Source organism: Triticum urartu, chromosome 3A (genome assembly GCF_056163025.1).
Source record: "Triticum urartu cultivar PI428250 chromosome 3A, HENAU_Tu73, whole genome shotgun sequence".
Lineage (NCBI taxonomy): Eukaryota > Viridiplantae > Streptophyta > Magnoliopsida > Poales > Poaceae > Triticum > Triticum urartu.
The window spans coordinates 83,423,139-83,436,243 of NC_141875.1; the positions used below are offsets into that span (position 1 = coordinate 83,423,139).

The window sequence follows — 13,105 nt, forward strand, 5'->3', positions numbered from 1 at the left end:
AAATCTTATTTCCAAGTTTAAAAAAATATATGTGAAATCTTATACATGTTCGTGACAGATTTGTAAAATTTCGTTCAAAAATATTATTAATGCAAGCTGAACAAAAAAAAATCCCAGCCCCACAACAACAAAAATTGGCCCCACTTTCATGCATGTATTTGTTTTTTTTCTATGCCACGTATGAAAGTATATTGTTCTGAAAAATTTCATGAACATGTTATATATGTATTTGTGTATGTGCAGAAATATTCATTTTTTGTGATGTATGAAAATATTCTTTTTTCTATGCCACGTATGAAAGTATATTGTTCTGAAAAATTTCATGAACATGTTATATATGTATTTGTGTATGTGCAGAAATATTCATTTTTTGTGATGTAGAAATATATTTTTTCTTTTAAAGTCCTGCGTGGAACTCGTCCACCATTTGCACTTTTCAACCCCGCACGATGTATTTGAACTACCAGCAAACATGTCCGTGCGTTTCAACCGGAGAAACAAATCCTCGTACGCCCCCACTGATCCATCTGCATTACCACTTCTTCTCTTCGCCATCATTATTGATGGTGGTCACTATGTGCGGGTATTTGTAAGGAACATGACGAATCCCAAGGTGATGAGCTTGGTCATCATACTCTAGCACACGGTTTTGAGCTTGGTCAAATAAAATAAAAAAGATTACGAACCGTTTCCTTCCCACTTTCGAAATGGGACGGGGGCGTCCCACCATCAATGCTTCCTTTGTTCATAGACTCAAGCATATGGTTAAAACAATGAATTGTGTTTTCAATAACATCAAAGACAATTAAGGGCATAAATCGAGGCAATGTCAATCTATGATGGGGTGGTCGAGGCAACGTTGGGAGCTCAACGCACCACCGAGTATGGTTGACATTGTGTTGGGGAAGGTTGCTCTAACTTACCGAGGGGCGTCGTGCCTACATGAGCGATGGTGCTCCTCTACCATCAAGGTGCACACCACCAATGGTAAGGGTGGTGAATGTGTTTGTTCTGGATTGCGTCTAGTTAGGGATCGAAGAAGGGGGCGGACACAGATTGAGCTACAGGGGCGGCATGGTGGTTGGAGTGAAGGAAGTAGGTCGGAATAGAAAAGGGAGGGAGGTGGGGTGGGGGCGCATGTATGACAAAAATGGCAGACAATCCATTCTCCAGCGGATATTTGGCACACGAGTAGATGAGTTCCTTCAAGGGCTTTTTTATCCGCACGTCTCGTGCGGACAAATAGAACCCGAGTATGTGACGTTGTTGGACATTCATTGACAGCCGAACAAAGTCGAGGATATGCAACCTAGTTGTTTATAGAAAGAGACAAAAATCCAAAATAACACAAGTAAAAAAAAGGCAATAGTATGGCTAACCAAGCTTTTCAACCTCATTTTTCGGGCAAACAAGATGCCAGAAGAATGGAGACGGAGTATATTAGTACCAATCTTCAAGAACAAGGGGGATGTTCAGAGTTGTACTAATTACCGTGGAATTAAGCTGATGAGCCATACAATGAAGCTATGGGAGAGAGTCATTGAGCACCGCTTAAGAAGAATGACAAGCGTGACCAAAAATCAGTTTGGTTTCATGCCTGGGAGGTCGACCATGGAAGCCATTTTCTTGGTACGATAACTTATGGAGAGATATAGGGAGCAAAAGGACTTGCATATGGTGTTCATTGACTTGGAGAAGGCCTATGATAAGATACCGCGGAATGTCATGTGGTGGGCCTTGGAGAAACACAAATTCCCAGCAAAGTACGTTACCCTCATCAAGGACATGTACGATAATGTTGTGACAAGTGTTCGAACAAGTGATGTCGACACCGATGACTTCCCGATTAAGATAGGACTGCATCAGGGGTCAGCTTTGAGCCCTTATCTTTTTGCATTGGTGATGGATGAGGTCACAAGGGATATACAAGGAGATATCCCATGGTGTATGCTCTTTGCGGATGATGTGGTGCTAGTTGACGATAGTCGAACGGGGGTAAATAGGAAGTTAGAGTTATGGAGACAAACCTTGGAATCGAAAGGGTTTAGGCTTAGTAGAACTAAAACCGAGTACATGATGTGCATTTTCAGTACTACTAGGTGTGAGGAGGAGGAGGTTAGCCTTGATGGCCAGGTGGTACCTCGGAAGGACACCTTTCGGTATTTGGGGTCAATGTTGAAGGAGGATGGGGGTATTGATGAAGATGTGAACCATCGAATCAAAGCCGGATGGATGAAGTGGCGCCAAGCTTCTGGCATTCTCTGTGACAAGAGAGTGCCACAAAAGCTAAAAGGCAAGTTCTACAGGACGGCGGTTCGACCCGCAATGTTGTATGGCGCAGAGTGTTGGCCGACTAAAAGGCGACATGTTCAACAGTTAGGTGTGGCGGAGATGCGTATGTTGAGATGGATGTGTGGCCACACGAGGAAGGATCGAGTCCGGAATGATGATATACGAGATAGAATTGGGGTAGCACCAATTGAGGAGAAGCTTGTCCAACATCGTCTGAGATGGTTTGGGCATATTCAGCGCAGGCCTCCAGAAGCTCCAGTGCATAGCGGACGGCTAAAGCGTGCGGAGAATGTCAAGAGAGGGCGGGGTAGATCGAATTTGACATGGAAGGAGTCCGTTAAGAGAGACCTGAAGGATTGGAGTATCACCAAAGAGCTAGCTATGGACAGGGGTGCGTGGAAGCTTGCTATCCATGTGCCAGAGCTATGAGTTGGTTGCGAGATTTTATGGGTTTCACCTCTAGCCTACCCCAACTTGTTTGGGACTAAAGGCTTTGTTGTTGTTGTTGTTTGTTGTTGTTGTTGGTCGAAGGAAAAAAGTACTTCAAAGTTAACAATGGTCAAGTCGAAACATTCTCTTCTTTCTTCTTTGTCATTATCTTCTATTATTAGAATCAAAAACAAAAAAGAGAAAAAATGTAAAAGAAAAAACATCAAGGCCTCATGAAGTGCAAAGGTGAAAGTGCAACTAATTCCTGGGTGGTTTTGGTATTTCATAACAACATATAGCTCGTTGAACTAATATCCATTTAAGATAAATATTTCAGGAAGTTCAATGAATGGCATGGCATGGACTAGAGATGTGGACCCCTCAAAATGCTAAGGGCACATGTTGGAAAAAGCTCAAGACTCTTCATCTTTGTTTTAGTGATCCAAGATCACATTGAGTCCATAGAAAAGTCACTACTATTAAAAGGGGGTGAGGTGTTGCTTAATGGTTTGCTTGCTCGAATGCTTAGTGATATTGCTCCAAAACCCTCAACCACTTTCTCCATCCAAATATGTCAAAACCCTAAACTCCAACTCGGCCCCACCGATTCTTTCTATCCCGCGCCACCGAGTTCATATGACATAGCCACAGCCAGAAACCCTAACAGTTTGGTCACACCGATACTGATCTCGGTCTCACCGAGATGGCCTTGCCAACTCATTGTTATCAGTTACAATTATTTCGGTCTCACCGAAATTGCAATCGGTCTCACCGAGATGGCTTGAACAAGTCTTTTGTTGCCTTATTGCTTCACTTCAGTCTCACCGAGTTGATACAATTGGCGGCACCGAGATGAGGTTTACCCTAAGCCCTAGCACATCGGTCCCACCGAGTTGTTCCAATCGGTCCCACTAAGATTCCTAATGTTCACATTTTTTAACTAATCGGTGCCACTGAGTTTAGCTATTCGGTCTCACGGAGATTGGTCAAATGTGTGTACCCGTTGAATTTTGAGTGGAGGGTATATATACCCCTCCACTCCCTCTCCATACGAGAGAGGGCTATCAGAACGTGCGTACACTTTCAGCATACATTTTCTGAGAGAGAACCACCTACTCATGTGTTGAGATCAAGATATACCAATCCTACCATAAGAATCTTGATTTTCAGCCTTTCCCAAGTTGCTTTCCACTCAAATCATCTTTCCACCATATCCAAATCTATGAGAGAGAGAGAGTTGAGTGTTGAGAAGACTACCATTTGAAGCAGAAAATCAAGGAGTTCATCATCAACACACCGTTTATTACCTTATGGAGATTGGTGTCTCCTAGATTGGTTAGGTGTCGCTTGAGAACCTCCGTCAAGATGTGGAGTTGAACCAAGAAGTTTGTAAGGGCAAGGAGATCACCTACTTCATGAAGATCTACCCGAGTGAGGCAAGTCCTTCGTGGGCGATGACCATGGTGGGATAGACAATGTTGCTTCTTCGTGGACCCTTCGCGGATGAAGCCCCTCGTGGACCCGCGCAGCTGTTACCATTCGTGGGTTGAAGTCTCCATCAACGTGGATGTACGATAGCACCATCTATCGAAACCACACCAAAAATCTTTATGTCTCCATTATGTTTGCCTTCTCCAAACCCTTCCCTTTACCTTCATATGCAATATTTTACTTTCCGCTGCTACACTCTCAAAATTGCATGTGTAGATTGATTGCTTGACTTGTGCTAATTGCTAAAATCTGCCCACAACTAAAATTGAGAAAATGTTAAATATTTATTTGGTCAAGTAGTCTAATCATCCCCCTCTAAACATACTTTCGATCCTACAAAAGGTGTTTTGGACAACACAGGCGTTTACTGGATATGGTACAGTTGGCCAAGTCCAAGTGCTCCTAAATTTTGTTCTGGGGGTTAACATTTTTTGATTTCCCAATGTTTTTAAATAAATCATGACATTTTTGTGAATATGCAAACATTTTTTAAAACACACCGACATTTTATACTTTCTTGAATTTTTTTAAATCCACTTTTTTTAAATTTGGACTTTTTTGAAATCTTGAAATATTTTAATAAATAAGTAAAAAAGGGGAAGAAAAAACGAAAAGAAAAAAAACAAAATAAAAACAGGCGGCGTCCCGCCCGGACATGGTCCGGCCCAGAAGGGCTTGTGGGGAAGGGGGTGTGCACGTTGGCTCGTTCGCCAGCACTAAATAGGAGGTCTCGGTAGGAGCGCAAACTTTTGGTGGACCGGTGCATTGGAGGACTTTATTTGAAATGATTCCAAAATAATATTACCAAGTTAAAAAATATGTGAAAGCTTATATATGTTCGCGGCGGATTTGTAAAATTCCGTTCAAAAATATTGTTAATGCAAGCTGAACAAAAAAACAAAATCGCAGCCCCACAACAACAAAAGTTGGCCCCACTTTCATGCACGTATCTGTTTTTTTTATCTATGGCACATATGAAAGTATATTGTTCTGAAAATTTTCATGAACATGTTATATATGTATTTGTGTTTGTACAGAAAAGATATATTTTTGTGTGATGTAGAAATATCTTTTCTTTTAAAGTCCTACGTGGAGCTCGTCCACCGTTGTATTTGTACCACTAGCAAACATGCCCGTGCGTCCAACCTGAGAAACAAATCCTCGCTACATTGTATATGCGTTACCACTTCTTTTCTTTGCCATCATTGTTGATGGTAGTCACCCTGTGCGCGTATTTGTAAGGAACATGATCAATCCCAAGATGATGAGCTTGGTCATCATACTCTAGAATGCCGTTTTGAGCTTGGTCAAATAAAATATAAGACATCACGAACCGTTTCTTTTCCATTTTTGAAATGGGGTGGGGGCGTCCAACCATCGGTGCTTCTTTTGTTCATAGACTCAAGCAAATGGTTAAAACAATCAATTACGTTTTTAATAACATCAAAAACAATTAAGAGCATAAATCAAGACAACGTCAATCTACGATGGGGAGGCCGGGGCAACGTCGGGAGCTCAACACACCACCAAGTATGGTTGACATTGTGTTGGAGGAGGTTGCTCGTGCTCCTCTGGCGTCAAGGTGCACACCATCAATGGCAAGGGTGTTGAATGTGTTTTCCAAACAGCATCTAGTTAGGGAGCGAAGAAGGAGGGTAGACACATATTGAGCTACAGGGGGCGGAAAGGTGGTTGGAGTGAAGGCGGGAGTAGGACAGAATAGAAAAAGGAGGGGGGGGGGGGGGGGGGGGGGGCATGTATGACCGAAATGGCGGACAATCCGATCTCCTTCCCACTGATATTTGGCACAAGGTTTTTCTGTATCCGCACAGTCTCGCGCGGACAAATAGAGCCGGAGTATGTGACATTTTTGGACAAGTCATTTACAGCGGAACAAAGTAGAGGAGATGCAACCTAGTACAAAAAAAGGAAGTTGGTTGAAGGAAAAAAAGTACTCCAAAGCAGATAACGGTCAAGCCGGAACATTCTCCTCTCTCTTCTTTGTCATTATCTTCTGAAGATAGAAAAAACTGAAAGAACATCAAGGCAATGCAAGGTGTTTTGTGAAAATGAACCAGCTTTTGAACCGGGTTTTCCTTGAGCACAACCAGGCTTAACACAGACGTTCACACAGGGACCTCTAGATTGAACTAAACTTTTGCAAAAATGGTCTGAGAAATTTTCAATTGTGGTCTACAGGGGCGGTAGGGTGGTTGGAGTATTTATACAATTGAGGTCTGAGAAAGTTCCAACAAAAAGGGAATGTAAGCGGCGGAGACTGCAACTTATTTTGAAAACAGAATATTTTTTCTGTGTGTAATCACTTGCTCGTGTGGTGTTATGGTGGACAAAATCAGGGTTTCAATTATTGATTTTTTTTTAAATTATATCAAACTTATATGCTAAACATGAACACCAAGATGCTGAATCACTTCAAATAGCAAAACCATAAACTTTCCATTCATACCCTTGCATAAAGCCATAAACCAATCATTCTCTGGAAATATTAAAGAGACTAGAGATAGTCCAATGTTCATCAAACCAACAGAAACAAAATAAAATCTTCAGGTTGCCATGTATACTTGAAATAAAATCTAGAGTTCTCCAGGCTTCAGGCTTCGTTCATTTGTGTGTGGACTAGCAGTAGAACATGTGGCTTTTCAGCTCATCTTTTATCTCAGGAAGCATCAATGGAGGAGGTGCACTGCCGGCGCTTATCTCCGACGCCATGTCTGGGACTTGGCCTAGGTAGAATCGCGCACGGAACGCAAGTTTATGAGCGTAGTATGCAGGAGGAGCTGCAAAGTACAAGCAAAACATGTTAGTCAAATTGAGCATAAGATGATAGTAGTAACTACACCGCCAATAACGTAACCCATATCTGAGACAGAAGAACTCTAATTTCACATTTGATCATGGACCAAACTCATGTATGTTTTGTTGTTTAGTTTTAAATTCACAGTTTATCCGTGTCCAAAGAAATATGGAATCAATGTTGTCTGCACAAGACACCATGGAATTATGTTATAAAGCCTATACAGGATGGGATTTAAAACAATGATAGGATGGGAATTAAAACACAGAGCTCAGAGGGAAGAGTGCCATACCAGTCGACACAGAGCGAGTGCAGCTTGCATACCTGAGAAGAGCAAAACGTCAGATTATTTTTGAACAGCAAAAACATGCAAAACACACAATATCACGGGTAAGAGCACCCTTACGTGTAGCACAGGTTGTTTGTAAGAGACGGCAGGTCATCAGCACTGAAGTTGTTGTCATCTCGCAGCACATGGTAATGCGCAGGACGGCTTGTTCCCTGCGTTCGACAAGTTCACAATTCGTTAAGATGATACCAATACCATCAAGAAGAAACTACTACATGTGATGAATGCTGTGTTAACATTACCTTGATACCAGCATGGCTACAGAGGAAGAAATCAAACTCTGTTGGGTGGCAGATCTGCCTATCAACAACTGTGCCTGCAATTTTACAGCAACATGTGAGAAACACAATTTCATAGAAATCAGACATTTTGCTGATGCGATTTGTGAAATAACCTGGCATAACATTTCCACTGTTGTCCTGATATTTGCCATCACTTGGGAACAGTCTTGTATGGTGCCTCTTCTGCACCACTATGAAGGTAATTGGCGGCTTCTCATTGTATAAAGCCTTCCATGCCTGAAACAAGGAGTTATGTTAATGAATTATATGTTACTAATAGGCCAAATGGCACCAAGCATTGCTGTTCATTAAATTGGTAGCCACACCTTTTCTATCAGTGGGATCTCATCCTCCAGAACCTTTCTGAACTGACCCTCACTTACACCATCCCTAGCAATGAAATGAAACCAGTGTAAGGGTTTTGGAATGATGATCAAAAGAACACCAATCAAAACAAGCCGGAATTATGAACCTATAGAATATCAGCTGCTGCGGCCTCTGTTTGGATTGCTTTTCAAACGAAAGTAGCAGCTTCCTGAAAGAAAAGAAAAGAAGTGTAACCAACTGCCTTGTGTGGTAAGCATATTTTAAATTTAGGTGCACCTCATGAAAAAACTTACTTTACAATGCCCTCAAGGCCTTCAATGAGCTCTACGCGGTGACCTTGTGCATGAACATCACCATGATACTTGGTCACCTCAGGCCAGTCTTGGGAGGCAACAACCTAAATGGAAACCCCATCACAAATCACAAAAATGTTTAGAAAATAAACTATTGTATATGATGTCCATTGATTGAAGAAAATAAATCTTACAGAAGCAATGGATGGGGCAGTATCATCTAGAGCACTAGGATGAGTAACATCTGCACCGAAGATAATCGTTGGCTTTTTCCAAACAACTGGTAGGCTTACTGGTAGATCAGCAAATACCGAGTTCCTCCCCCCACACTGTGAAGACCGCAAATGATTTCAAAGAGGAATAAAAAGCTTTGTTATATATATTTGTGTCAACAAACTAAGTTTTACAATTGAAATTGAGTTTACCTTGGCATTGATCTTAAGAGCAACATTCGCAAGAAACTGAGGACTTGATTTCTCGACATTTTTAAGTAGACAACACTGCGACATCAGACCAATGTCTGTTTCACAGATCCTTTTAATATCACCTGTGGAACAAATGACATCAGGCATGGATATGTCATGATGACATCTGCAAAGGAATCAAATCTACTTCAAGACACATTACCATACAGGCTGCCATTTTTATTTGGCAATATAGCAAGTAAGAGGTCAATCTTCATATTCCCCGCTTGCTGACGTACTTCACGGAGTTTGGCTTCAACTTGATCTGAACGAGCATGGAATATCTTAAGTTTTGCACCGTTGAAGTTCTGCAAATCAGATGGAAAAAGACTTATCACTGGAAGAAAATTCAGGCCACAATACAATTACAAGGGATAGTCAGGAAAATTTACCACTCCAGTTGTGGAGGACATTTCACTCAGTTTGTGGCAGAAGATACGAACTTCATCCTCAGGCAACTCATTGCAAAAGTTTACACATGCCCAAATACCAACCTTGGCACCATTTATGACTTTCTGCACGTCAAAGTGAATTTCTTACGAGATGTAGACTAATCAAAACAAATATATACAATTACCAATCATGCTTTAAGTACTTTACACAGATAGAACCAGGAGAATTCCATAAATTTTAAGGATGACAGCAAGGTGTACTAGATATAAACAGGAGAATAATGCAACTAAAAAAACTGCTATCATTATATTTTGAAGTTTGAAGAACAAAGCTTCTATAGAAAGTATAACTGAAAAACTTGCGCCACTGGAAAATTGACTTTAAAAGGTGTCCTAAAGTACCTGACCAAAATAAAGTGTTCACCTTGATTACACATTCAAACATGCAAACAATTATTAGTTGTGCACTTGTACTATTGGAAAAATGCTCTGTCACTAGTGTATAAAGAATGTTGGAAGTTACTCATAGTGTACCTTGCCTCTCATGTTCCACGCCCCATTTTCTGGGAAGCAAGACTCAGTACCATGGTACCTCAGCTACAACAAGAAAAAATCAAACACGAGCCGATCAGAGTAGTAGTAGTAGTACAAGATGGCAGAGAAGAGCGCTGCAAATATAGGAAGTGGGGTAGGTTACCTTTGGAGCAGGCAGAACTCTAGCCCGAACAGAAGTTGGGTTGCTGTCAACTTCTATACCAAACTCATTTGCACGTTTGGCGCTGTTATATTTATTCTCCAGAACAGACTGAGAGAAAAAGGAAAGACAGGATCAGTGAAAGGTTCAAAACAAACTTTGCTAGACTCTTTCATCTGACAAAAAAGTTTCATGCAGAAAAGACAGCAGAAGAAATCACCTTGCGAATGGAGGTCTCACGCCCAGCTGGACTCTGGCAGGCTATAGCCATCATTTTAGAAACCTGGCTGTCATCCAGCTTCTTTTGGTACCGCTGTCCTGGAACTATATTGCAGACCTGAAGAGCAATAGCAAGTGTATTTATCAGAACATATGCTACGTACAATGCAAAAAGAAAATTGCATCAGAAGTTCAGAACATATGAAAGTGATTGGTGTAGAACATATGGAAGTACGTCGAGAAGATAGTCCATTTCTGCACAAACCTCTATTGGAAGATAGTTGGGTTTCTGCTCTGTACCAACTTGCAGGCATCGGAGAAAATCGTAACGCAGCTGCAGCTTGTAGGTTTCTCGAAAGTAGTCCCTCACAGTCTTGCTTTCGCCGGTCGATAATTGGAACCTCAATTCTCTGGCAGAATCCTTTGTCAAGCCAGCGATGCGGTATTTCCTGCGCATCTGTCCTCGGTGGGTGACCTCAACCCTTAGACCCCTGAGGGCCTTCTTAATCTGCAGCGGAACGCACAACCATGATCTACCATATACCACCATAGCAGCAACTTGGTCGCGATACATTTGATACAGAAAATATGCATACCTTCACATAATCAAGTTCATTTTGAATGCCGCGAGAGAGATCTCTCCTGTTAAGAATCTCCTTGATGAAATCAATCAGCGACCCCCCTCCAACAAAAGCAGTCGAAGACATGTCTGCAATCCAAAATTCACAGTACATTGATTGGCAAGTACGCATATTTTCCCATCATTCATGCATCCTGGCACAACATGTTGCAGGTAAGTGGAAACAGAATGCAAGGAATACATGTCACTGACCAATGTTGAGGGACAATCCACTTTGGGTGGGTCTGATGCTCTGGTAGAACCCATTCCATCCTTCGATGCCCTGGCCTAACTGGATGGGATCCTCGACGGTCCGCGAGAAGAAAGACCGGCCTACCGGGACGAACCTAAGGCAAACAGTGACAACAAGTCCCAATCCCGAATCAGAAGATCATGCAAAATGATCGATGACGACTAACGAGGCAAAGGGCAGAGATCAGTTGTTACCCCATGTCATCCCGTTCGTTGAGCACGATGTCACGCAACACAATGTCGAGCACCTGCAGCGCCTGCGCAGGTATGTCCGTGGGGATCCCGGACATGAGCATCTGCAGCTGCTGTAGGCTGACCAGGGTGGCGTGCTTGATGGTCACCTTGAACTTCCTCTCCCTCCTGCAAACATACAACATGTCATGGGGAACCTGATCTGCTCATTTTGTCATGTCGTGTGGCACACTGACTGACTGACTGAGTTTACCTTTGCCCAGGTGGACCTGGATTTTTGTCAGGTAAGGTGACCTCGAACTCCTTAGTTGTAAAGGGCAGCTCGCCGGCGGTGTACAGGCTCTTCCGGCCGTCGTAAGCTGGGAGGCGACCGCCAAGAGTGGTGTCCTGGTGCTCCTTCACAAGAGTGGACATGACAGCTCGGAAAACGCCCGTCATGGTCGGCTCCGGCGACATGGCCACCTGAAATCAAGAAATAAGCGCACAAAATATGGCCACGTCAGTGAGCACTGAGCAGTGCAAACCTGAGAAGAAAGTAGTGGCGATCGAGGGGAACGTACGTCGTACTGGTGCAGGCCCTTGTCCACGAGGCCGACGAAGAAGTGGTTGGCCCTCACCACGCATACCTGCCCCTTGGAGCCAAACCCAGGGCGGCCCGGGAACATCGGCTCGGCACGGCTGATGGCCATCGCCTGGAACTTCTCCCGGAGCTGGGCCGCCTCTGTGTGGTAGCGCTCGGAGAGGGGAGGCCCCGCGACTTGGAGAGCGAGGGGGTCGGGCTGGTTCTGGCCTCTTCCTCTGCCGCCGCGGCCGCCGTAGTTGTTGCCACCACGGCCACCGCCGTAGTTGCTGCCACCACGGCCGCCGCCGTAGTCGTTGCCGCCCTGCTGATAGCCACGGCCTCGGCCGCGCCCGCCATCGCCAGCCCCTTCGTAGCCACGGCCGCGGCCTCCACCATCGCCGCCGCCTTGGTAGCCGCGTCCTCGGCCGCGGCCACCGCCATCGCCGCCGCCTTGGTACCCACGCCCTCTTCCGCCGCCGCCATCACCGCCTCCCTGGTAGTACCCACGGTCCTCGCCCTCTCCCTGGTAGTACCCACGCCCTCTCCCGCCGCCATCACCGCCACCCTGGTAGTACCCACGACCCCCGCCACCGTCTCCTTGGTAGTAACCACGGCCACGGCCACCACCATCACCGCCCCCATCCCCTTGGTAGTACCCGCGGCCACGGCCACCACCATCAACACGCCCACGACCAGCGCCGCCGCGGCCGCCATACCCGGCCTGGGCAGCGTCGGGGTTCGCCCGGCCGCCGCCGCGGCCCCCTCGGCTCGCCATCTCCCCCTCACCCCAAGCGCACGAACTGGAAGCGAAGCGGAGCGACCCACAGGGCGTGCGCCAACCGCCTCTCTCGCTCGCTCTCTCTCTCGCCCCGCCTCGTGGATTGGTGAGGAAGAAAGAAACGGAACGAATCTTTATGTAGATTTCCGGGAGAAAATCGAATCGGCGGTTAATGATGGCACGTAATCTGGCGCAGTAATGGCCGGGGAGAGGATAAGCCAGAGAGAAATTCGTTTCGAATTCCGAAGTGAGTATTAATTCTCGCGTGCTGCCGTTTCGCTAGTATAAATGACGGAGATCGTATCCGGGAGTAAATGGAAAGTTTTGATTGTAAATCCACGTAAATGGAAGGTTTTGATTGGTAGGGAAACAAATCTTTAGGTAGATTTTCACCTGGAATCGCTGTAAATTCTTTCGATTGATGAAGATTTTAGCTGTAATTGGTAGGGAAACAAATCTTTAGCCAGGAAGGAGATTTGTGTTTGACAACGAGCCTTTTTGATCGATTTCCATTGGAGAAAGCGAAATTTAAACATTGGGCTAAAAGAAACTACTAGGAAACAACTGCCATCTCAGGCTAAATATGAAACTAGTTAACACAACATGATCAAGCACAGCCTAGCAAAGCTATGGATGGACACACTCGCCTACACCAG

General features: G+C 44.4%; 1 protein-coding gene across 1 annotated transcript; it reads right to left on the reverse strand.

Moving 5' to 3' along the window:
* Window positions 1-6,641: 6,641 nt before the first annotated feature.
* On the reverse strand, window positions 6,642-12,547 carry LOC125542993 (protein argonaute PNH1). Its single transcript, XM_048706238.2, has 21 exons — window positions 11,670-12,547; window positions 11,363-11,571; window positions 11,113-11,277; window positions 10,879-11,012; window positions 10,643-10,755; window positions 10,312-10,554; window positions 10,048-10,164; window positions 9,831-9,938; window positions 9,668-9,730; window positions 9,134-9,256; window positions 8,905-9,049; window positions 8,703-8,824; window positions 8,472-8,606; window positions 8,278-8,381; window positions 8,130-8,192; window positions 7,984-8,047; window positions 7,771-7,894; window positions 7,619-7,692; window positions 7,434-7,528; window positions 7,320-7,351; window positions 6,642-7,010 (listed from the first exon to the last, which is right to left on the reverse strand). The coding sequence occupies exons 1-21, from the start codon at window positions 12,444-12,446 to the stop codon at window positions 6,850-6,852; spliced, it is 3,171 nt and encodes a 1,056-aa protein (XP_048562195.1). The 5' UTR covers window positions 12,447-12,547; the 3' UTR covers window positions 6,642-6,849.
* Window positions 12,548-13,105: the final 558 nt, after the last annotated feature.

Bases quoted from the DNA above. Each gene is read 5' to 3' on its own strand.
- LOC125542993 (XM_048706238.2), bottom strand. From the start codon at position 12,446: ATGGCGAGCCGAGGGGGCCGCGGCGGCGGCCGGGCGAACCCCGACGCT. The intron at 8,193-8,277 runs GTAAGTTTTTTC...CTTTTCTTTCAG, and splicing joins GGCCTTGAGGGCATTGTAAA to GAAGCTGCTACTTTCGTTTG. The intron at 7,895-7,983 runs GTGTGGCTACCA...TCCTTGTTTCAG, and splicing joins AGATCCCACTGATAGAAAAG to GCATGGAAGGCTTTATACAA.